Source organism: Drosophila ananassae, chromosome 3L (assembly GCF_017639315.1).
Source record: "Drosophila ananassae strain 14024-0371.13 chromosome 3L, ASM1763931v2, whole genome shotgun sequence".
In the NCBI taxonomy this organism is placed as follows: Eukaryota; Metazoa; Arthropoda; class Insecta; order Diptera; family Drosophilidae; genus Drosophila; species Drosophila ananassae.
The window spans coordinates 9,157,024-9,180,790 of NC_057929.1; the positions used below are offsets into that span (position 1 = coordinate 9,157,024).

Consider the following 23,767-nt stretch of genomic DNA (forward strand, 5'->3'; position numbering starts at 1 on the left):
GACCGTTGCCTCAGAGTTCAAAGTTTCTGGAAGCCAGAAAAATATAATATAAAATGCAACGTTGCGACATCAACATCTTTATAAACATTATTTTAATTATTTAAAAATAATATGTGATTTACAATTACATTATAGCACCATTGCGCCTACAGAGATTAACACACAATCACGGAAGATTATCTGAAAATATCACTCATACGCAACATCGTTCTGGTTGGCCTCTCCGAAAGTCTGACGATAAGGCTCCACAGCTTTGTTATTGCCCCAACAGCGCGTGCCGCAATATAAAAATAAAAATCTCAAAGCCCCCAATATACACGTGTGGCCATACATATACACAATATATTAGTGTGTGTTTTCGGAGCGAGACCTCCAAGTAGTAATCCAGGTGATACCGGCAATAATAAAGAGTGTAAGCTCTCTCTTCCCTTACTCGTCAAAATCAGCGGCCGAATCTTGAAGTGCGACAACAATTTGGAGTCGTACGATTTTTTTGACCCTGCCAGCGAGTACAAAAGGTGTAGAGACACCGGCTGTTAATACATATTATAAACTACATACAGCCGCCGGCGCGTTCGATTTGATCGAGACGTCTCTCGAATAGGAAACAGCAACAAGCCTCATCATTTTTTTTAAAAGTTTCCACGACCGACAATCAGGAGACGCTATGACGTGATTTCCTTTTATTTTCTAGGGCATAATTGTATTATTATTCGATGCCTATAGGCAGTTATGTGGCATATCATTACTCTTTTATTGAAATAAACAGATTCATTTTAACTTTTGATGGAATAATTTATTTATTTAGCTGAAGGTCACCCTTCAGGTTTGTTATTGGAGACCAGCCCCATTTTTGGGGGCAACGAACAGCTGTTGCTTTCCCCACACACTGCAATCTCGATGGCCTTTGATAGAAAGTTCTCCCCGCTGACTGCCATTGTCGGATGACAGTAGTAGCTCTAGGACAAAGTACGATTTGTTGTTTTATTTTTATGTATTTCATATTAGATGCTCTAAAAATATCCTTTAATAAAACCCCTTGAAGTATGCAACCTACTCTGTTTCTCTTTAGTTATGTAACAGTTGACTGTGGGCCCTATTTTATAGGGTATTTGTTTAGTTTCCTATATGTTTTATTTATTTGCAATGCCAGAGAAAAAATCATTACCGGCAGGGAGCAAGAACACGCGCAGGCGGCTGATGGAGAGATAGGGAGAATAATATTGCCAGCTGAAACCGCTCTCTCGCCTCGAAAAATACGAACAAAACTGGTCGAAACTGCGAGACGCGCCAAATCGGCAAATGCTTCGAGATATACTCCCCGAGACTAGGAGCTCCCACTTTTTTTTCAGTCCGACGGACAGCTTTGGATTGAACGGTTCGCGAGTTCCTGGACAAGAAAACTACAAGCCGACGGAGAAAGAAGGAATAGTGCTGCAACCGTTCCGACTTCGCGCTGTTCTACCCATTTAATTTCTTAAACAAAAGCCGGCAAAAAAAACGAACAAATAGAAGCTTTATAGAAGTTTCGCACCCGACTCTCATTTGAATAACTGCCTTATAGTGCGACGAACGGGAGATTTCTCGGCAGGAGCACGAGGATACCTTCGTTACTAAACCAGTAAGTCAGGGGTCAGTGGTCCATGTGTGACATATTATCAGCCGGAACCGAGATATATTGCGTAGCTCATCGATCAAGTGCATAGGAAATTAATTGCATAATTTTTGCTCAATTTCTTCTTCCTCTTTGATGAGATGGGGTGTCTTTTTTTTGTCCCCATCCCTAGCCCCACTCCTGGTTCAATGTGCATGTGGGCCTTTCGCTTTCGTCACTCTCTGGGGCAGACATGTGTTAATTACATTTTATTCTATTCCATATCTAACTTACCCCCACCACTCACACACACGCACGCACTAGGGAACTGTGGTGCTGGCTGTTTTATTTTTGTACACATCCTACTTTTGTCTGCTGCCCAATATTTATGACCTTCTTATGGTTTCGCTATTGGGTGAAACGTGTTTGTCGCCACAGACAGCCAAACATGCATAGATATGGTGGATAATTTATTAAAAAATTCATTATACTCATTCTAAACTTTGCATAAACTTTGAAATTAGCTCTCGATCTGCATTAGATAATTAGATGTCTTTGAACAATGTATGATTTTCCGTACAATTCCGTATAATTTTCGGAGCTGGACCCGGACTACTCAATGTCAAAGCTCCCGTCTCTATCAGCTTGATAAGGTTTAGACTCTAGAGTCTAGACTGTGTGCTTAACAGAATATAGAAAAGTATTTGCTTGAATGTGTTTTATGTACACAGTTTAAAGTTGTTGCTGTCAATCAAAAGGGGAAAACTGAAGGAGAATCTCAACATGTAATATATATAATTTCTTTAAAAATCAAATAAAAGTAAAAGCGGAAGTAAGTGGCCTAATGATTTCCATCCGTGTTCCCCTAAACCTCGATTTCTCTTTGCGGAAAAATCAATGCCCGACCGACCCACTTTCAAAAGCGACTTTGACCTTAGCGGCTTAACGTTCAAGATCGTTCCTCTATATAGAGCAAAAAAAAGCGAATCACGCACATTTCTATGGGCAAAATGTGACGAATAGGAAAACGTTCGAGAGCCCATTATTATATTTATTATTATTGTAGGATGTACGAGTAGTTAGTGGGATTATCAAGTTATTATTACATAATCGTTCATTCTGATGGACGGGCCAGTCAGGCGAGCAAACACATTGGGGCTTTTCGGTTCGCTTTTCGGCTTTCGACTTGCATTTAGTCTGTTGACCCCGTGTCAACAGTGCCTTCGTGTAATTGCGTGAGATTAGGCTGAACCGCACCCACTTTCTTCGAGGGAGAACCAATTCAGGACACACCCAGTCAACAAAAAAGAAGCAACAGGATAATCTCCAACAAATATTTGGGGGAAAAATAACTCATATTTTTCTTCGTGTCAGAGGCAGTTTATCCACAAAAACTTTGATTTAAATGTGAATTGTATAAAGGTGTTATTTTCACATGCCGCTAAACAATTTGTTAGACTTGCATTCGATGTTAATGCGCCTTAATTTTAAATAATCCGGTTATTGAGAATCATAAATCCTGAAATGGTGAAGTCAACAGACTAGACGTTTATTAAGAAATATATATTTGTTATCATAGCTTTTTATTTAACCCCTATTAATCAGAAGAGTCCTTTTAATTTGTGGGGCCAGCGATAAGAAAATCGAAAGCCAATGATTATTTCCGCTTAGTTTTGAGATAAGTTCTGCGTGAGTGATTTATCTTGGCACTCCGATTTGAACTTGATCGAGGTTAGTATTTGACTTTGGGAATATAAAATTAATAAGTTCAGCAACTGTCCGACGGATCTGTCCTGATAAATGGCTCTGGTCGACAATAATCGAACCGACACACGAGATAAGAAATCCAATATAACAACTGACCTAAATCGGCAACTGTCTCCAAACTTCCACACATTTACAAATTGTTTACAAAACATTGTATTCGCCGTATTGATAATGGGGAAATAGGGCTTGCACAACACTTGCAATAACATAGAAAATAATATTTCTTTATTTATGACATTCTTGACGTCCCGTAAGGTGGCATGTTTGCTTCCACAAACAAACTATATATATTTTGAGACAGTTTGTTTTCGACTAATTACATAATCATGAAGTAATGCTGCGAGAATTAAACGCATTAATAGGCTAAATTGATGTTAACCGGTGGGAATTTAATTAGAGTTGATCTAACCAAAGATTTCCATCAGGTTCGTCGTGACTATTTATAAAAGGGACCCCCAGGGTCCAGCAGACAAGTGTGCACTCCCACCGGGAATGATAATACCTTCGCCCCGATGTGTTAATAAAACCAGCTTATCTTCCCCTCATTATCTGAACCTCATTTGTGTACAAACATCCGATACATGTGTCAACACGGGTGTTCGATTATCTATAGACTCCCTGGCCCGGTGCAGGTCATGTACTTCACGTGAGGCGAAGCCACCTACCTTGTTTAGCAAGTTGATGTAAGTTTGTAAACAGGTAGACTATCTCCAAACTAGACTCTCCCATTGACCCACCTGACAAGATGTCCTCATTTGGCAGTTTCACAAAAAAAACTAGTTTTCCTCCATGCACTTGAAAATCGGTCTAATTTTTGACTAGAAATAGACATAGATTTCGCCGGACAAGTTTCGCCGTAGACGAGCCCCCGTGAAATAGATTTAGATTTCAACAGAGTACTCCACATGTCTGCTTTGTGAACTCGTTTGGCTCTTGAATCTAAAATGCAAAATCGTGTTCAAATCGTCTGGCCATCATAGCCGGTCACTGACGCACCCTTGTACCCGCCAACGCCTCCGTCCGGGTGTCCGTCAGTCCGTTTGTCCGCTTGTCCGTTTGCTTGTCTCTTCCAAAAGCCATTTGAATCGCTGATAATGAGCAAAACAAGCTTAAAGTAAGAAAAATTAAATAAACTGGGCAAAAGTTATGGCATGTGCGGTTAATTTCTCTAAAAAGCACCGCACTTTGAATACTCTGTAGCAGGTTCTCTATAAAATTTGTTTCTTATAAAACAAGTATAAAAAATTCCAGTTTGTGTTAATTATGTTATCCCAACTTACAAAAGCACATCAATGACTTGCTAAAAAATAATAATTAAGTTATTTTTCGCTTAAAGGGCCATACCTTCTAGTGATCGTTAAACGTTCTCAGCTTCGAATGTGTTAATATTATTGAGTGTTAGAATAAATATTTGCCTACCTCTTACTTTACTTTCCATAGTGAGCTGTAATAGGCAGTTTCAATGTTTCAATTAGGGATATTTTACCGGCATTATTATTTGAAATTGCCAACACACAAGCGGCTATATAATTCTACAAGTTTGTCGTGCATTTGTTTAAACCCGCTTTGGATTTCGATCACGTGAGTCAACTCACTTATTGTTCGAATTAATGAGCAGACAGATCGTTATTTATATGGAATAACACCGAGGCAGTAAAAAATCATTGGACTTTGGACTGAATATTAAGCTTGGACTAGGAACCACTGGCTAGATAGAGATAATACTGAGTTTTCGAGTTTTTGTAAATATTTGTTGTTTGTTTCTATTTTAATTATTTATTTTTTAAATAAAGATTTAAGAGAAGCAGCTGCAATTAGAACAATTTTAGGCCGAGACCTTCCAGCAACGCTTGTTTGTTCGCTTTTTTGAAAGTAGAGTCGATAACCTTAAGGCATTTGGAAATCGAGCATTCGAAATTAGCAGATAATTGAAGCGTTAAATGCAATCTCTCGATCGTTCAGCTCAGCAGGCTGAATTGTACCCCCTTAACACTTGGCTGTCATTAAAATTTCGAGTTTGGTTCGTATAGGTTTTGAAATATAATGATATTTCATAATTTTATAAAAATCGTAAAAAAAAATTGACCGTTTAAATGCATTTAACTTCCCAGCTAAATTCTAGTCCCCGGGGTCACCACCATGTTCATTCCAGCCGCCCAGTCTGCGTACAGGACGCTGCGCAAGACGCAGCCACGCGTTGGACTCTACTACCTCTTCAAGAATGGCTACTCCAGCAAGGTAATACTTCATCCACCCCATTGATCAGACTTTAATAATATCCTAAATTCGCTTCCCAGGTGGAGTACAAACCCATCCGATCTGTCCTTGTAGCTAATAGAGGAGAGATTGCCATCCGTGTGTTCCGTGCCTGCACAGAACTGGGTATCAAGTCGGTTGCCGTCTACTCCGAGCAGGACAAGATGCACATGCACCGTCAGAAGGCCGACGAATCGTACATGGTGGGCAAGGGTCTGCCACCGGTAGAGGCCTACCTGAGCATTCCAGAAATTATCCGTGTGTGCAAGGAGAATGACGTTGACGCCGTTCACCCGGGCTACGGTTTTCTATCCGAGCGTAGTGATTTCGCCCAGGCGGTGATTGATGCCGGGCTTCGTTTCATTGGACCATCGCCGAAGGTTGTCCAGAACATGGGTGACAAGGTGGCAGCTCGTGTGGCCGCCATTGAAGCCGGCGTGCCCATCGTTCCAGGTACCGATGGACCCGTGACCTCCAAGGAAGAAGCCCTGGAGTTTTGCAGAAAGCACGGCCTTCCTGTGATTTTCAAGGCTGCCTACGGCGGCGGCGGTCGTGGTATGCGTGTGGTCCGCAAAATGGAGGAGGTTGAGGAGAATTTCGAGCGGGCCAGTTCCGAGGCGAAGTCTGCCTTTGGCAATGGTGCCATGTTCATCGAGAAGTTCATTGAGCGTCCGCGTCACATTGAAGTGCAGCTTCTTGGTGACAAGGCCGGAAACGTGGTGCACCTGTACGAGCGCGACTGCTCCGTGCAGCGTCGCCACCAGAAGGTCGTGGAGATCGCCCCTGCTCCCAGACTGCCCGTGGAAATTCGTGATAAAATGACCGAAGCCGCTGTGCGATTGGCGAAGCACGTGGGCTACGAAAACGCCGGAACTGTGGAGTTCCTGTGCGACGAAAACTGTGGAAACTTTTACTTCATCGAAGTGAATGCTCGCCTGCAGGTCGAGCACACCGTCACCGAGGAGATCACCGGAATCGATTTAGTTCAGTCGCAGATTCGCATTGCCGAGGGAATGACGCTGCCCGAGTTGGGATACACTCAGGACAAAATCCAGCCCAGGGGATATGCCATCCAGTGCCGTGTCACCGTTGAGGATCCAGCTAATGATTTCCAGCCCAACACCGGACGCCTGGAGGTGTTCCGTTCGGGAGAAGGTATGGGAATCCGTTTGGACAGTGCCTCTGCCTATGCCGGGGCTATCATATCGCCCTACTACGACTCCCTGCTGGTCAAGGTGATCTCCCATGCCAGCGATTTGCAGAGCTCCGCCTCCAAGATGAACCGTGCCCTTCGGGAGTTCCGTATTCGCGGAGTGAAAACCAATATCCCGTTCCTGCTTAACGTGCTGGAGAACCAGAAATTCCTGCACGGTGTCTTGGACACTTACTTCATTGACGAGCATCCCCAGCTGTTCAAGTTCAAGCCATCTCTGAATCGTGCCCAGAAGCTGCTCAATTATCTGGGCGAGGTACTGGTGAACGGTGCCCAGACCCCACTGGCCACCACTCTGAAACCGGCTATCGTAACTCCTCATGTGCCAGAGGTTCCATTGGGTAAGTTTCAGTTATTTTATCCAAAGATTATGGCATGTGCTTTTCGGGTTCACGCTTGCTTTTGTGATTACCACCACTGTGCGGTTGATACCGCTTTTTTCAGATCTATGATATCAGGATATGAAAGTCCTGACTATTTTTGGGGTTTTTTGAGCGAAGCTTACAGATTACAGCTTTCCTTACAGAGTAGAGTCAAATGTTTTAAATTTATAAATTGTTTTTGAGAATTAAGAACTTCTCTAAAGGCTTCGTTTTCAAAAGACCCCCATCCAGCAAAAGTCATTCAATAGATCTATTTCCAACCATTATATAGATCGATTGAACCACTTTTCAAAGGCATGTTTATTTTCCCTGCGCATCTTTTGTGAATCGTTTTTTTTAGCTTTTATGATATGCTTTAATCAAAATTTATGTTTCTTTCAAAACTATTTTCAATTTTTGTTGCATCTGTTATTAATAAACCAAAAATATTGAATCGCAAACGCGATTTCAAATCAACAACGCAAAACACAAAATCAATATCACACACCTATGTATCAACTTCAACAAAAAACAAACAAACAACAACGATTCAAAATGCACAACAACACGCCCACCAACAATATCCACCGACCACGCCCACCTCCGCCTCGTTCATACGCGACACGTTCTCATGATCCTTTTGAAATCATAAACAACGAATCCGATAGACCTGTCGCCGGAAGCATTAGAACGTGAAGAACGCGGCGAGGCCAAAGGTACGTTTTATGTTGCAGTTATCCTTATGTATCCTTATGTTTGGGAGAACGACAAAGAATCCATACTCATACAGGACATTTGTACAAACGATCATTAAAAACATCAATTCAATTCCAAGTGGTTGAGGTTAACAAACCCTGATTATAGAAAGTCAAAATTTTAAGAGGTGTGGTTCTAATTGAGTTTATATTATTGGTAAAATCATGTATTAATCTTTTGTCATTTATTTTTATTGTTTGGGTTTAAATTAATTTTATTTCGCATATTTAACACAATAAATTAAGTAACTATTTTGTTTTTTTGTAAAACAGCTTTTTGTATTAGCAGCTAAGCCCGCAGCTTTTGATGTACGGCTCTTAATGTTTTTGTTTTTTGGTTTAATTTAGTTTAAATAATAGTATATTGTCCATTTTGGTCCAAGGATAAAAGATAAAATCCTGCTTTATTCCGATTTATTACTCACAAGTTTTCCACTAACTTTGGTTTTCTTAAAACACGTACAGTTACGGAGCCACCAAAGGGCTTGCGTGAAATCCTGGTGACGAAGGGCCCCGAAGCCTTTGCCAAGGAGGTACGCTGCCAGAAGAACCTCCTGCTCATGGACACCACCTTCCGTGACGCCCACCAGTCGCTTTTGGCCACCCGTGTCCGTTCCCACGACTTGCTGAAGATCTCTCCGTTCGTGGCACACAAGTTCAACAATCTGTACTCGCTCGAGAACTGGGGCGGGGCCACCTTCGATGTGGCCCTCCGTTTCCTGCACGAGTGCCCGTGGGAGCGATTGGAGGAGATGCGTAAGCGTATTCCCAACATTCCCTTCCAGATGCTGTTGCGCGGAGCCAATGCCGTTGGCTACACCAGCTATCCGGACAATGTTGTCTACAAATTCTGCGAGCTGGCGGTAAGTGGCTCATATTAGCTTTACTTAGAAGGATACTGATGTTTTTTTTAATAGGTCCAAACTGGCATGGACATCTTCCGTGTGTTCGACTCTCTGAACTATCTACCTAACTTGATCCTGGGCATGGAGGCTGCTGGAAAGGCGGGAGGTGTGGTTGAGGCTGCCATCTCCTATACCGGCGATGTTGGTGATCCGCACCGTACCAAGTACGATCTGAAATACTACACTAACCTGGCCGATGAGCTGGTCAAGGCTGGAACTCACGTTCTCTGTATCAAGGATATGGCTGGTTTGCTCAAGCCCCAGTCCGCAAAGTAAGTTTCAGGAGAACCGTATTCCGATCCAGAATAGTTTCTAAAATATAATTGTTGCAGACTGCTCGTCAGTGCCATCCGCGACAAGCACCCCGATGTGCCAATCCATATTCACACTCATGACACCTCCGGTGCGGGTGTAGCCTGCATGCTGGCTTGCGCCGAGGCTGGTGCCGATGTGGTAGACGTGGCCGTTGATTCCATGAGCGGCATGACTTCTCAGCCCAGTATGGGCGCCATTGTGGCTTCTCTGCAGGGCACAGAACTGGACACCAATATCGAACTTAGCACGGTGTCTGAGTACTCCGCCTACTGGGAGCAGACCCGCACTCTTTACGGCCCATTCGAGTGCACCACAACGATGCGTTCCGGCAACGCCGATGTCTACCTCAACGAGATCCCCGGCGGTCAGTACACCAACCTCCAGTTCCAGGCCTTCTCTCTGGGTCTGGGAGACTTCTTCGAGGACGTGAAGAAGGCTTACCGGGATGCCAATCTACTCCTGGGCGACATCATCAAGGTGACGCCATCGTCAAAGGTTGTGGGAGATCTGGCACAGTTTATGGTGCAAAACAAACTGACCGCCGACCAGGTACTGGAAAAGGCCGAGGAGCTGTCATTCCCCAAGTCGGTGGTTGAGTATCTGCAGGGATCCATTGGCATTCCGCACGGTGGCTTCCCCGAGCCGCTGCGCTCTCGCGTTCTTAAGGACATGCCGCGCATCGAGGGTCGTCCCGGAGAACAGCTAGAACCGTTCGACTTGGATAAGCTGAAGAAGGAACTAAAGGAAAGCCATAGCTGCGTCACCGATCGCGACGTCATGTCGGCGGCACTCTACCCCCAGGTTACCAACGACTTCCTGGTCTTCCGCGATCGCTACGGTCCTGTGGACAAACTGGACACGCGCATCTTCCTCACCGGTCCGAAGGTTGGCGAGGAGTTCGATGTCTCTCTCGAGAAGGGCAAGACGCTGAGCGTGAAGGCTTTAGCAGTGTCTGCCGATCTTAAGCCCAATGGCATTCGTGAGGTCTTCTTCGAGCTAAACGGACAGCTGAGAGCGGTTCACATTTTGGACAAGGAGGCCATGAAGGTAAGTTGGTGAAGGCCGGGGGTTTTGGAACTCAAAATAATCTGATTATTTTGCTGCAGGAAATCCATATACATCCCAAAGCCAACAAGGCGAACAAGAATGAGGTGGGCGCTCCCATGCCCGGTACAGTCATCGATGTCCGTGTCAATGTTGGCGACAAGGTTGAGAAGGGTCAGCCCCTGGTGGTGCTGTCCGCCATGAAGATGGAGATGGTGGTGCAGGCACCCAAAGCCGGCGTTGTCAAGAAGCTGGAGATCGCTAACGGTACGAAGCTGGAGGGCGATGATCTGATCCTGATCATTGAGTAAGCCCCCCGATCTATACGGGAAACAATGTCCATTGTCCAAGCTGCCAGCGCACATCTAATGTAAATTAAGTCGAACAGTGATAATCTAAGGAATTCTGTCAGGGATCTGACCCGAAAATTGCTACGTCGCAGTTTCCATATTTTTTATATATTTGTAACGTGAAAGCTCAGGCACTCCCGCAGGCTTTCCGTACTCGATTCCCATTTCGTTATCATACATACTTTAATTATAAATTTTGTGATTTATGTATAAACCATCATTATGTCAAAATGTAATTGATTTGGATTATGGGAAACGGGTACTGATGTGTATATGTGTGTATATTTATGAAAGAGCTTCGAATGTCCTGACAGTCTTCACGTACGCAATCCACAAACTCAAATTTGAATCAAATTTTGTACCATTTTGGAATTTTTAATTCGCGAAAACCCTTTGCCGAGGTGTTCCCTCCGTCAGTACATATGTAAGTGGTTATGAATGTTATATTAACTATTTGTCTAATAAATGTTAAAGAAAATTTGTTCGAATTTATTTAAAAATTGCTTAACACAAAAACTTCAAAGATACGGGCTTGGTTTGAGGCCAAAATCGAAATCCTGGATTTTGCATCAGAAAAATTGAAAAATAGGGATCGAAAATTTTGATCCAAGGTTTTGATGTAGATTGAATGGGTATCGAACCAAAAATCGTTTAAGGTACTCCGCTAAAGGATCGGATGAGAATTGACCAAGATATGCGCTTGGTTTTGGGCAAAATAGAAATCCTGGATTTTGCAAGGGGGTCCATCAGAAAAAAATTGAAAAATAGGGATCGAAAATTTTGTTGGCAGGTTTTGATGTAGATAGAAGGGGAATCGAACCACAAATCGTTTAAGGTACTCCGCTCAAGGATCGGATGAGTATTGGCCAAGATATGGGCTTTGTTTTGGGCCAAAATTGAAATCCTGGATTTTGCAAGGGGGTCCATCAAAAAAAATTGAAAAATAGGGATCAAAAATTTTGTTGCCAGATTTTGATGTAGATTGAAGGGGAATCGAACCACAAATCGTTTAAGGTACTCCGCTCAAGGATTGGATGAGAATTGGCCAAGATATAGGCTTGGTTTGGGGCCAAAATCGAAATCCTGGATTGTGCAAGGGGGTCAGAAAAAATTGAAAAATAGGGATCGAAAATTTTGTTGCCAGGTTTTGATGCAGAGTGAAGGGGAGGCGAACCACAAATCGTTTAAGGTACTCCGCTCAAGGATCGGATGAGAATTGGCCAAGATATGGGCTTGGTTTTGGACCAAAATCGAAATCCTGGATTGGGCAAGGGGGTCCATCAGAAAAAATTGAAAAATAGGGATCAAAAATTTTGTTGCCAGATTTTGATGTAGATTGAAGGGGAATCGAACCACAAATCGTTTAAGGTACTCCGCTCAAGGATCGGATGAGAATTGGCCAAGATATGAGCTTGGTTTGGGGCCAAAATCGAAATCCTGGATTGGGCAAGGGGGTCCATCAGAAAAAATTGAAAAATAGGGATCAAAAATTTTGTTGCCAGATTTTGATGTAGATTGAAGGGGAATCGAACCACAAATCGTTTAAGGTACTCCGCTCAAGGATCGGATGAGAATTGGCCAAGATATGAGCTTGGTTTGGGGCCAAAATCGAAATCCTGGATTTTGCAAGGGGGTCCATCAGAAAAAATGGAAAAATTGGGATCGAAAATTTTGGTGTTGAAAACTGGGGTATTCAAGTAAACTTTATTTTTCTTAAAACTAATTAAAAATAATTGTTTAAAACTAGTCAAAATATTGTCAATCCCTACATGCATTTTACGATGAACTCCAAGAAGGCCAATTCCTTGTTAAGCTCGGTGAGCCTCTTGAAGTGTCTTTGGACATAGGGCGTCAGGACCTCAACCATATTGCCATTGTTGTAGAAGCCTGCCTTGGGATCATGCAGAGCGTCGCCAATCAGGTGCTTGAGAATAAGATTGCCCACCTGCGAGTGGCGAGAGTTCGTGGTCCAGGCCTTCACATGTTGCAGGAGCGCCACACGCTGATCCACGTTCAACTGGTCCACCAGCTGGCGGAGACCATCCTCATCCCTGTCCCGGACAAAGTGATTGATGATATCGTAGCTGGCCTTCGGTTTGTCCAGGGTCAGGGCCAATACAAACGCCTTATGTAGCTGCTTCTGGGCGTGGAGTAGTGAGTGGAGAGTCTGCTCCTGCTCTAAGGTGGCCTGCCGCTTATCAAGTGCCTCGTTACGCGTGGCCTGGGTCACATCCCCAAACCGTATTAATTTCGAATCCGCTCCTCCGGTGTAGAAAAATCTGTTACTCCTACCGGAAACGGCCAGAGCCCAAATCCTGTCATTGTGCTCGTCCAGGGATTGCAGGCAAGTGTTGGTCTTGATATTCCACAGCTTCAGCAAGCCATCCGATGCGGCGGAAAGGATGAACTTACCGTGATCCAGAAACTCAGCTCTGAGCACGGTGCACTCTTGATCGAAACGTTTTAGGCAAGCAAAGTTGCTGAGCGACCACAGGCGCAAGGTACAGTCGGAGGAGGAGGTGAGTACGATTTGATCCACTGGAGAGAAGCGGACACTCCAAACTCCCCGGGTGTGTCCCCGAAGAACGCCCTGCAGAGAATTGGAATCTGATAGCCATATTTTTGCTGTCTTGTCCTGGGATGCCGTGGCTAGGAGCTTATTGTTCGGCGCATAGGCCACGCAGTTGACCTCCTTATCGTGGGAGAGAGCTGCATAGCGCAGATTGAAGGAGTATGCATTACGATCCTGCTTGTCCCTGGCCAACTGCCATACCTTCATGCTGCCATCTTGACTCACAGAGGCGAATCCCGTGGCTCCATTGTGAGTCATGGCCACGCATCCAATAGTGGATGTGTGGCAGTTCGCTTGCTGCATTAGTGGCTCTAAAGAGCAGTCCTGATCATGTCGCAGCCTCCAGAGTCGGACGCTGCAGTCCTTGCCCACGGAGATCAATAGATTTTGGGAGGCTGCCAACGACATAACCGTATCCGTGTGGCCCACAATAAGTTGGCAATTCATATCTCGTTCCGTGTCATATAATTTAAAGTGCTTGCTGTTGGTGGCCACGGCCAAGTAGCGATCGTTGTCGCCCATGAAGCACATGTCCAGAATCTCGTCATTGTTGCCTACTAGCTGCTTAATGGGGCTAAGATTCTCTGCATCGTAGAGCAATATATTCTGCTCACTTGTGATCAAGGCTAGTTGTTTAAGTTCTCTGCAGTTTAGAAGACGACTTATTTGAAAGTCCGTTTGCGACAGAAGTTCCCGTATCCGCCATGTCTTGCCGTCTACTTCCAGAAGCTTTCCAGATCCGCTGGCAGCAATTATTTTTCTACCCTCGTCTGCGAATATAACTCCTTCCAGCTCCTCATAGAGGGGCAGAACCTTAAGCTGTTTACTTTCGAGCTTCTGCTCCTCCAGTTCCCAGACGATTACGACCTTATCCCGGCTTACGGTTACAATTTCATTGCAGTCGGCTTCCGTGTTCTTGAAGCTAAGGCCAGTGACCATGGAGATGTGTCCCCGCATCTTGTGCAGCAGCTTTTTAGTCTGGTAGTTCCAAACATATATCGTGTTATCTGCACATACGGCGTAAATCTCCCGCCGCAGCACGTTAGGATGAAATACCAGTAGCCAAGCGGGTCCCGGGAAATCTTTTAAAGCGCCTACGCAGCTGTTATTCGAATAATCCCATAGCCTCAGTGTGGCGTCTGCTCCTCCGCTCGTGCAGATTATGCCTCCACAGGGGCTAAACTCAACGCGAATCACAGGACCTTTGTGCTGTGCCTTCCAAAGTTTCACCAGCTTGCCGGTGGCTATTTCCCACAGCCTAAGAAGTCCACTTCGGTGGGCAGTAACCAAATGCTCGTGGGATATGGCGAAGCAAGTAATCGTGTCCTCCTCCACATCGATGTTATCCAGTTCGACGGGTTTCTTACTATCAGCCGTTGAGGTCGAGGAGTTGCTAGCCACGCCGAAGCTTTGCAGGATCTGTGAAGTCTGCACAGCCACCTGATGCACTGAGGCTCCATTCAGGCAATAAAAGTACTGACCATCCGAGCTCCATGAAATATCACCGCCGGCATAGAAGTTTGAATAGCGCGCCTCCGCCGCATAGCTGTAGATTGTAGACGGATGTTAATTTAATTCATATGTTTCCCATGCAGACTCACCTTTTTTCGCAAACTGTCGCAAGCATATTAATTCTGATATTTGTAAATATAAATAAAAACCGCGTGCACAGCGGATTGGAGAACTGAACTAAATGGAACTAGTTCGTGTTGGATCTAGTGGGGGTACTCGAAGAAGTAAGGAGACTTTAATTTTTAATTTATAATTTGTGTTTCTCTTTTTTAAAGTTTGTATTCCATAGTTTTAATACTGCTATACAAATATTTATGAAAATTATATTTTATTTATTTAAATATGTTACTGTTTAGTGATGTGCAGCAGCTGGTTAGAGAATGCAACTTTTACAGCCCTGCCATCGATAGATAACACTGTTTTGCCCATCTCTAGCCAAGAAAAAGCCGTCAAATCATCCTCTGCTCACATTTAAACTAACTTTTGTTTTCAAATATTTAAATTTCCAATCGAATCAGCGCAATGAGTACTATTGGCACCGGTGTAAGTAATCGCGAAGCATATGTTGCCAAAATTATGTAAATATTTCGCATTTAATTGGTTTTTGCAGTACGACTTGTCGGCCTCCCAGTTCTCGCCGGACGGTCGCGTCTTCCAGATCGACTATGCATCCAAGGCTGTGGAGAAGAGCGGCACTGTGATCGGCTTGCGAGGCAAGGACTGCGTGATACTAGCTGTGGAGAAGATTATCTCCAGCAAGTTGCACGAGGAGGATGCTGCCGGACGCATTTTCACCATTGAGAAGAATATCGGAATGGCTATAGCAGGCCTGGTGGCCGACGGAAATTATGTGGCGGACATTGCCCGCCAGGAAGCGGCCAACTTCCGCCAGCAGTTTGAGCATGCCATCCCACTAAAACACCTCTGCGAGCGGGTTGCTGGCTACATTCATGCCTACACTCTATACAGTGCCGTCCGGCCCTTCGGACTCTCGGTCATTTTTGCTTCTTGGGATGAGGTGGAAGGACCCCAGCTTTACAAAATTGAGCCCTCCGGTTCCTCCTTTGGCTACTATGCTTGTGCCAGTGGAAAAGCAAAGCAACAGGCCAAGACTGAAATGGAGAAGTTAAAACCCAACATGGAAACTGAAGAGCTTGTAAAAAGTGCCGGTGAAATGTAAGTTTATTTTTGGTTTGTATGGAGTGTCTACTTACATCTTTTTTTTTTTACTATTAGCATCTATAAGGTCCATGATGATCTGAAGGACAAGGACTTCCGATTTGAAATGGGTCTAGTGGGAAGGGATACCAATGGCCTCCATCGCATTAATCCTGCCGAATATACTGAGATAGCGAGGAACGCCGGAGATGCCGCCAGAAAGGATGACGACAGCGACAATGAGACGCATTAAACATTTCGGGCTGCGAATCTAATTCTGGGCCTAAACATATTACATTAATTTTATATTACCGTAAAGCGCAAAATGTATGCAGAGATCTGGTTTAAAAATGGGTTTTATTATTTACAAGGAATGCTTTATTTATAGAAGCTTAGACAATATTCCAACTCAACTCGTGGAATTAAACAAAGTGGTCTAGATGCTCATTCATGTATCGGACTAGATCCTTTTCGAAAAGAGGGCTTATCATACGGTCCACCTTTATGTTTATGCTTACATAAAAAGGATGCATTTCAAAACCCGCCTCCAACTTGGCAAAGAGCAAGGTAAAAAGACCAGTGAGATTCTGGAATAAGGCTTCGGTAGTTACATCGGAATCGAGGACATTTTCAGCTTCCATAGTTTCTCAAATAAACGATGAAATGCAGATATTTAAAAGAATTTCTGCGCTTTCCAACACTGACAACATTTTAGGACGATCCGATAGCGCTTTTTCTGGCAACACCAAACAGCTGATTTTTTTTTCGCGCCATTAAATGCTATTTCCGATTCAGAGCAGACTTAAAATTGTAAACAACGGATATTTTTAACTGAAATGACGACGTTAATTGAACAGTTGATCACAAAACTGGGCTTGAGGGATGAACCCAATGTGCTAGAGTGAGTATTATTGAAAGTTTGCGAAAGTAGACAAAGGATAAATAATTCCTTTCCAGGAAAACAACTGAACTGGTGCGCCTGCTGGATTTGCGATCCACCAATGTCCCACTACATGTTAATGAATATGGAAAGATTGTTCTGTGCGCAGACCTCGCCTCTACCCTTTTGGGTATCGGCTTCGATAAGGAGCAAGCCTTGAAACTATCTATGCTTCGCAAGAGCCACTACCTAAACCACAAACGTATGTTTGAGAAACTGTTGGACCTAAACAAGCTAGCCAGCGTCAAAGACATTTGCGTGCAGTTAAGTCTCAACGAGGTCTCCCGCAAAGCTGAGGAGCTTATGACACTTTTCAAGGCACTGGCGGCCACCCAGGACACTGACATCGATACCAACCATCCGCAGTACGCAGCTGTGGCCGTTTTTCATGCTTGCCGACTTATGAAGACCAAAGTGTCCAAGACGAAACTAATGCCCTTTAGTAATCTAAGGCCCACCCAGTGGCAGCAACTCGAGCATCAGTGGGAGCGCATGATCGCCAAACACTACAAGGAGAACAAAGTGGTCTCTGTATCAGATTTGGAGGGAAAGCTGAAACAAAGCCAGCAGGAGAACATCCTTGGACAGGAGTCAAAAAAATCATTAAAGCCGCAGGTAGAGGATTATGAAAAATGGAAGGCAAGAATGCTGGCATCAGCACAAGCTAAACTAATAGAAATGGAAGCTACGAATTCCGAAGAGATAGGAGCATAATACTCATAAAATGTTCCCCTTAAAGCCAAACTTTTGTCATTAGGCCATAACCCAGTTCATTTTTATTATAAAAACATTCTCATTACGTATAAGTAAAAAATATTCAAAACTTTTCGAAAATAAAATTCGTACTTTTAACATGCAATTCGAACATTCTACACTATTTTTGAAATGAGTCGTCAGAAATTTCGTCAATAACTTTGGTTTTGTTCTTCAAGTGGGCTATAAGTAATTCGCCTATGTCAACAAGTTTCCCTTTTTGATCATGGGCATTGTAGACGAGAAGGTCTACCTCATTGCGGGTTTCCGGCCATGTTTCGATAAGATGCTTTAAATGCTTACAGAACTTGAGCCAAATTTCGCGTTTCAGTTCCTTCATTTGCCAAGTGGCTGACAAATTAGACTCCATGGCATCGAAGAAGGACAACATTGGTGTGGCACCTTCCATGGCAAAATAATATGTTTTTCCATCAATTTTTTTATTCAAGCGGTAAACATCGTGCTTGAACGGCCGGTGGACCCCAGCTCGGTGAAGGTATTTAGTCTCTAAGGGCTGATTTTTTGGATGTTAAGTAAAAACTTTCTTGAAAAACTATAGTACATTACCTCGGCTTTATCCAGCAAAGTGCTATTATTCTCGAGTTTCTTTTCGACAAACATTTCGTCGGGACAAAGGATGATCAGGCGGTCCACACCAAAGGTGACGTTGTTCTTTGCCTATGTGTATAGAACATTTTTAAAATTAATAAAACTTATTAAGGATTCAAATCCTTACCTCATAGACCGCCATGCGATGTTTGAGACCATCGTCTTTGGTATCGGGCAATGCCAGTTTCAAGTAACCATGGAAGTAGTTTGACGCCATGCCTGCCGCGTAGTCCAGACCGTGATTTTCCCGGATCCAGTGAGAGTAGGTTAGTGTGCTCTGACTTAAATCGAAGAAGAGCCAGTATAGGGGAATTTGGGCCAAGTAGAGAGCGGTTGGAATTACGACCGTAAAATCTCCAGTAACTGAAATTCGGGACAGGCCCGCTATGACGAATGCCATGGCCAGATAGATATGTTTGCTTTCGTAGGTGCATCCACGACGTAAAATCGTCCATAATCGATCTTCGGGTAGATAATACCGGCTATAGCGGATATATTCAACGACGCAGCGGAACAATCGCTGCAGGAAATCGGCGAGAAAAACGGTAGCCACAACTCGAATCGAGACATCTGTGACGAATCATGATTTATGGGCTATTAGTTGCTTATCAGTTTCCGGTGATTTTTATCACTTACCTGCATAATCAGCAAGCATTTTCAAATAGTAGCATTTCCTGCTTTTCACCGTCCTCACAGCTCCTGCCGCTTCCTCGTCTTGTTTATATTGCGATTTATTTGGAACTGCCATTATTTCCAGATAGTGCGACTTGGGCTGCCAACTTCTTTTTTTATCAGCAAACAGTTCTTCTTCTTAATCTTCTTTAAAGCCCAGTGGGGAAGAAGTTTAGGAAAAAAGATCAGTTTTTTCAGTTAAAAGCTTGGTGTAATTTTTTTAAATACTCAAGGGTTAGGGATAAAAAATAATAGTTGTATTTAAATTTTATAAAAAATATATATATGTATATTTTTAAAACAAGACACCAAGATTTCTGAGAATAGTGTGCAGCAAATTCTTTTCATCCGATCCCCAAAAGATTGTATTTTTTTTATATTCGAACTCAAAAAAAAAGATTATATGTATGCATGTATGTATATTGTATATGTATAGAATTGTATTTTCGTGCTTGTTTAAATACTCCAATCATGGAATGAATAGATGTGTTTGTTAGAAATGAGTGCATGTATAATTTGATACTGCAAAAACATGCAGAAGTACATACTCTAAGATTCTAAGTAAAAGTAATCTAAGCGAACATGTAAATATTTAATGGTGCAAAATGTAAAAATATCTAAAAAAAAAAGACATTTTTGCGGATATAGGGGGCCAGTTTTTGTCAACTAAAGACCCAACCCAGTACCGGATATAAGGAATTTTTATTACTGTTCCCGATCAGAATACGTAATCAAATCAAATTATTGACTTTTATATGTATATATTTATTTTTTTTTTTGCTGCACTGAATTTTAATTTGTCTTAGGGCCTTTGAGTGGAACAAAGGACTATTTAAAAGAAAGTTTCTGATTTAGTGTGCTTACTTTTTTGATTTTACTCTTTGATATTGAGGATTTGAGGATACGAGCCGACTGATATCAGCTTTTGAAAACAACTGAGCTTCTTTAGGCACTTGGTGACAACTTATAACTCTCAGAGATTTCACATTTATGCAAATTTGAATTGCTATTTTTTAAAAAGTAAAAACGTGAGATCAGAGCAAATAAGCAAAATCTTGATGGGATTTCCCTATCTTTATCTCTTTTAGCCATTAAAATATATTATTTAAATCAAACAACAAGGGGGCCACTTTGCTTGATTTAAAAAATATCTTGCCCTATGAATTTGGTATTTTTGGGGGGACGATCACCGCCATCTGGCCCCACTATTTTATAACGGTCAATGACTTCAAGTTCAAATTTAAATTCTATTTCTTATTTGTAGTGTTTTATGCACCTTAATTCTTCTTAATTAATATAGTTTCAAGTCAAGTCGTTTTAGTTATATCTTTTTTAAATAATGCTTTTTACGGAGAGGAAAAAACCTTTCTGAGTTGACGGAGAGGTAAAAAGAGAAACTGTCAAAGCCAGGGCAAGTACTTAATTAAGCTGTCTCTTTTGTAGCAATTAGTAACGCTTTTTATTTCAGGAAGAGGATGGATTGAAAAAATGGAATGTGATGAAATCAAACACAATCTGCAGTATCCAATTAAACTTCCCTCTCAAGTTGAGGAATGTAAACTTTAACTCATTAACTAAATTACATCGGGATTTGCTCTCGCCTGCAGGACCTTAAAATTTGCTGACAATTTTAATGTTATTGTTAAGATGATTAAGCATAAATAACAAGACAACAGCTTCATACATTTCCAACTGAGATATTTATTAAGGGAAGGTCTCATGCTTGGGTAGTTAAATATGAAAATGCCTTTGAAACGGTTCACTTCCTAAGGAGATGCAATTTCGACTGTGTTTATGTAAATTGCCGGCCCAGCGGCAAAGGATTTCATTTGCGAGACAACCGAAGGCATGCACTTAATTAAAGCTAGCTTTTTGGCAAAACAAGCTGACTTGTATGCCATTTTCGAAACGATTCCTTCAAAGGTCTCACCTGCGATTGTATGAAATTTCACCGAATAGAACATCCGGACTGGCATTGAGCAAATACCTGCTGAGCCAGGACATGGACCAGGACCTACACAAGGCTGTGGCATGTCAATGCTTTGTGCACTCTCGTTTGAGTCTAAATTACAGGCATTGCTCACGCGTTCTGTGTAATTAAAGGGGAACCCCCATAGCTCACCTCACACGTACGCATTAACTTTAATTGCCACCGGTGCCGGAAACTTTTAATTTTCTTTACCGTAAATTTCCCATATACATTTGCCACCTGCTCGATGGTTAGAAAAGAAATGGCCTGACATGCAGCACGTTTAATTTGTTTACACAAATCTTGCTCAAATGCCAGCCACCGCCACCAGGCACTGGATGAATTCCTCGGCTGTTTGACGACTGAGGCCCAAAAGAATAAAAAAAAATGAGAAAAAGTGTAACAACTTTGAGTGCTCGCACTCTCCTGCGGAGGAACTTTCCAGCGAGTCCTGCGAGTGTGTAACAATTAAACTGCAGCTAAAAATAGTGACTAATGAGAAAAGTTTTCAACAACGGCTGTAAAAAATAAAAGCAACCGAACTACGCAACTTACTCCACTGAACCGAACCGAACTCTCCAGCCAGGGCAGGCCAGGGCAGGCCGAGTGTTTGAGTTCCAGAACTTTTTCTATTTTGTATTGAATTTTCTGGCGTGTCGAGGCACAATTTGCAGCCATTAATGCCGGGGATCAGCCATCCAAGTGGATGGAGCGTGTCAGCCATAAAGGGAATTGCAATCCGACCAAGACAATGAAACTCTAGCCATCATATCACACTTTTATAGCCCCAAAGACGGGAGCCAAAGGAAAACTTTTGCGAAAAGTTGTTCTTTTTGTTTGATAAGGAAAATCTTTTTCAAGTATCTACGATAGTATGCAAAAAAATAATACATTATTTTCGCTGTCACAGTTAATCCAGTTAATCATGATCAAAGTCAGTAAGTTTCTAAGAGATTAGTCTTAGGAGACTAAGGGTACAAAATACAGGAATATATGTTTAAATTTAGTCCCTAAAATAAGTCTTAGCATTTACAGGATTATCAAAGAGTCCTGGCACAACCTTATGACAGCTGCAAATTGGTATCCTTTCAATCCTTTCCAACTGTCATCCAACTCTATGACGACGAAACCAAAATGGGATTCTGGTAAGCGAGTATTTGGAGATCATGTGACGTGTTTATGGGTAATTTTGACCAAAGTTTCCTTCCAAATCGCTGCAGATATGATTAGGGCTGGGGATTTTGCCATGGCCTAGCTTATGTGTTGTGCAGTTGGGAGCAAAGTCACGACCGCAGTCGGCGGAGGCATTAGATATGCGCATACATTCAGTGGCTTGGCAAACTTTTGTTTGCCATGCAAATGCCATGTGTGTCCGGGAGCGGGCGTGGGAGGGCTGTGCTGCTAACGCATAGTTAGAGACACTTGTGTGACTTGTTAGCGTAATTAAATTTATTTTGAGTGGGAGCTGAAACAACCACAGGACGGCAAATGTCAGGACAATAACAATTTAACAAGCCGTTATTCAGGCATTCGGATAACTTTCAATGTGAATGCACTCTACGACGACACGCTCTCTGCTCAGCAGGAGGAAGTGGCCGGAGGAAGTGTTTTGCTTTTCGGCCATAATGAAATAAACTTGTCACACAGTCGGCAGAAGCCATTTGCTCGATGTCCGGCGTCCCAAAACTACATCCGCCGCACACGCCCGGGGCCTAAAGGTTGCGTGTCGAAAGGATGATTTTCGATCCGGGGTCACTGCAGTGGCAGCTGCTTTGTTTTCATTCGAAATTTAATTACGCATAGGACTTGTTTACAGATTCAAAGTTAATCCCAACCGACGGAGGGACGTGCACATTAACCTTAATTAAGTGACAAACAATCCCCGCTAAAGTTCGTCACGCCATCATTTTATTTACAGGCAATTGAATTTTAATGGGATTGTTCCTTTTCAAAAATTCCACCCTGACTTAGCTCGCCAGCTTCCATATCCTTGCCGGACGGCTTCCGTTGAGAGTGTCCATTTGCATAGTTGTTGGCAGGACAACTCTTTGGCCATCTGGCCATTATTTCGCACTCTTTGGTAATTTAATTCATTTGCAATGCCTTTGCGAATTACGGAAAAGTGAAATTTACTTTGCCATTTGCCATTTTGGCCCTGGGCCTGGGCCCGCCTTGGCATTTTTGTTCTGTTTTGTTTGTGCTGGAGAGTATTTGCCCCCAAAGTCCTTTGCGGCTAAAGGACCAGTGGTGGGTAGCCTCGAAAGCCGCAAGCCACTTTTACGTGATCCTTCCTCAGAGTCATCTTAACGCATCATTTAAGCTGAGCGGGGTGTCCTGTCCCCCGATTCTGGTATCGGGGTCAGATAACGTTTCGTCTTTGTTGCTCTTAATTAAAGATTAAATGTGCTAAGTTGTCGGGACTTTTGGCAGCAAAACTTTGCTTTAATAGCCGAGTGGAATCTTTCTCGTAGGTTGTGTGCTCCATCCATAAAATTCACCAACCGTCCATCCATCCATCCATCCAACCATCAATCAATCAATTACGCTTAGACATAGGACAGGATAATAAAACGTGCTCCGAGCGGAGTTTTGTCAGCAAAATTTACGATCAACTAGCACGGCCAAGTATCTTGGACAGCCGGGACAACTCTTAAACGATTTTATAGATTGAAAAGCATTTTCTTTTAAGCCATTTATTGGAATATTTTTGCCTTTTGAATACCAAAAGGCTTGCAAAAATTGCAATTTAGTTTTTATTTTTCAATACCATTTTTAGCGACTTTATTAAGGGATTTTGTTTGCATTGCTTTTGATTTTCAATATTTATGCCTGTTAGCCCAGCAAGTTGCAGGGATATTGTGAAGAGTTGCATGCAACATATTCAAAAAGTATGATGCGCGGCTCTCTCTCGAATGCAGTGCAAAATTGCTGGCTATTGTCCGAGTCCTGTAAATGCCGGACTAAGCTGGCAAAGCAATTATATACCTAAATGGTTTGGCCACGTCAATGGCAATTGTCTGC

General features: G+C 42.9%; 5 protein-coding genes across 6 annotated transcripts; 3 read left to right on the forward strand and 2 right to left on the reverse strand.

Annotated features, from left to right (window-relative positions):
* The first annotated feature begins 1,332 nt into the window (after window positions 1-1,332).
* LOC6495984 (pyruvate carboxylase, mitochondrial) lies at window positions 1,333-11,039 on the forward strand. Of its 2 annotated transcripts, XM_014908088.3 has the most exons (8): window positions 1,333-1,621; window positions 5,473-5,599; window positions 5,659-7,171; window positions 7,861-7,908; window positions 8,413-8,810; window positions 8,865-9,124; window positions 9,185-10,214; window positions 10,274-11,039. In XM_014908088.3, the coding sequence occupies exons 2-8, from the start codon at window positions 5,501-5,503 to the stop codon at window positions 10,520-10,522; spliced, it is 3,597 nt and encodes a 1,198-aa protein (XP_014763574.1). In that variant the 5' UTR covers window positions 1,333-1,621; window positions 5,473-5,500; the 3' UTR covers window positions 10,523-11,039. The 2 variants fall into 2 exon arrangements, with proteins under 2 accessions (XP_014763574.1, XP_014763575.1); XM_014908089.3 differs by lacking the exon at window positions 7,861-7,908.
* A 1,191-nt stretch (window positions 11,040-12,230) lies between these two features.
* On the reverse strand, window positions 12,231-14,848 carry LOC6494630 (transducin beta-like protein 3). Its single transcript, XM_001959945.4, has 2 exons — window positions 14,735-14,848; window positions 12,231-14,679 (listed from the first exon to the last, which is right to left on the reverse strand). The coding sequence occupies exons 1-2, from the start codon at window positions 14,758-14,760 to the stop codon at window positions 12,327-12,329; spliced, it is 2,379 nt and encodes a 792-aa protein (XP_001959981.1). The 5' UTR covers window positions 14,761-14,848; the 3' UTR covers window positions 12,231-12,326.
* A 188-nt stretch (window positions 14,849-15,036) lies between these two features.
* On the forward strand, window positions 15,037-16,154 carry LOC6495985 (proteasome subunit alpha type-3). The gene is made up of 3 exons (XM_001959946.4): window positions 15,037-15,188; window positions 15,256-15,821; window positions 15,882-16,154. The coding sequence occupies exons 1-3, from the start codon at window positions 15,168-15,170 to the stop codon at window positions 16,054-16,056; spliced, it is 762 nt and encodes a 253-aa protein (XP_001959982.1). The 5' UTR covers window positions 15,037-15,167; the 3' UTR covers window positions 16,057-16,154.
* Window positions 16,155-16,293: 139 nt separating this feature from the next.
* LOC6495986 (origin recognition complex subunit 6) lies at window positions 16,294-17,602 on the forward strand. The gene is made up of 2 exons (XM_001959947.4): window positions 16,294-16,704; window positions 16,761-17,602. The coding sequence occupies exons 1-2, from the start codon at window positions 16,640-16,642 to the stop codon at window positions 17,455-17,457; spliced, it is 762 nt and encodes a 253-aa protein (XP_001959983.1). The 5' UTR covers window positions 16,294-16,639; the 3' UTR covers window positions 17,458-17,602.
* Window positions 17,489-19,840, reverse strand: LOC6494629 (stimulator of interferon genes protein). The gene is made up of 5 exons (XM_001959948.4): window positions 19,642-19,840; window positions 18,742-18,924; window positions 18,233-18,675; window positions 18,064-18,174; window positions 17,489-18,010 (listed from the first exon to the last, which is right to left on the reverse strand). The coding sequence occupies exons 2-5, from the start codon at window positions 18,851-18,853 to the stop codon at window positions 17,618-17,620; spliced, it is 1,059 nt and encodes a 352-aa protein (XP_001959984.2). The 5' UTR covers window positions 18,854-18,924; window positions 19,642-19,840; the 3' UTR covers window positions 17,489-17,617.
* Between the last annotated feature and the right edge of the window lie 3,927 nt (window positions 19,841-23,767).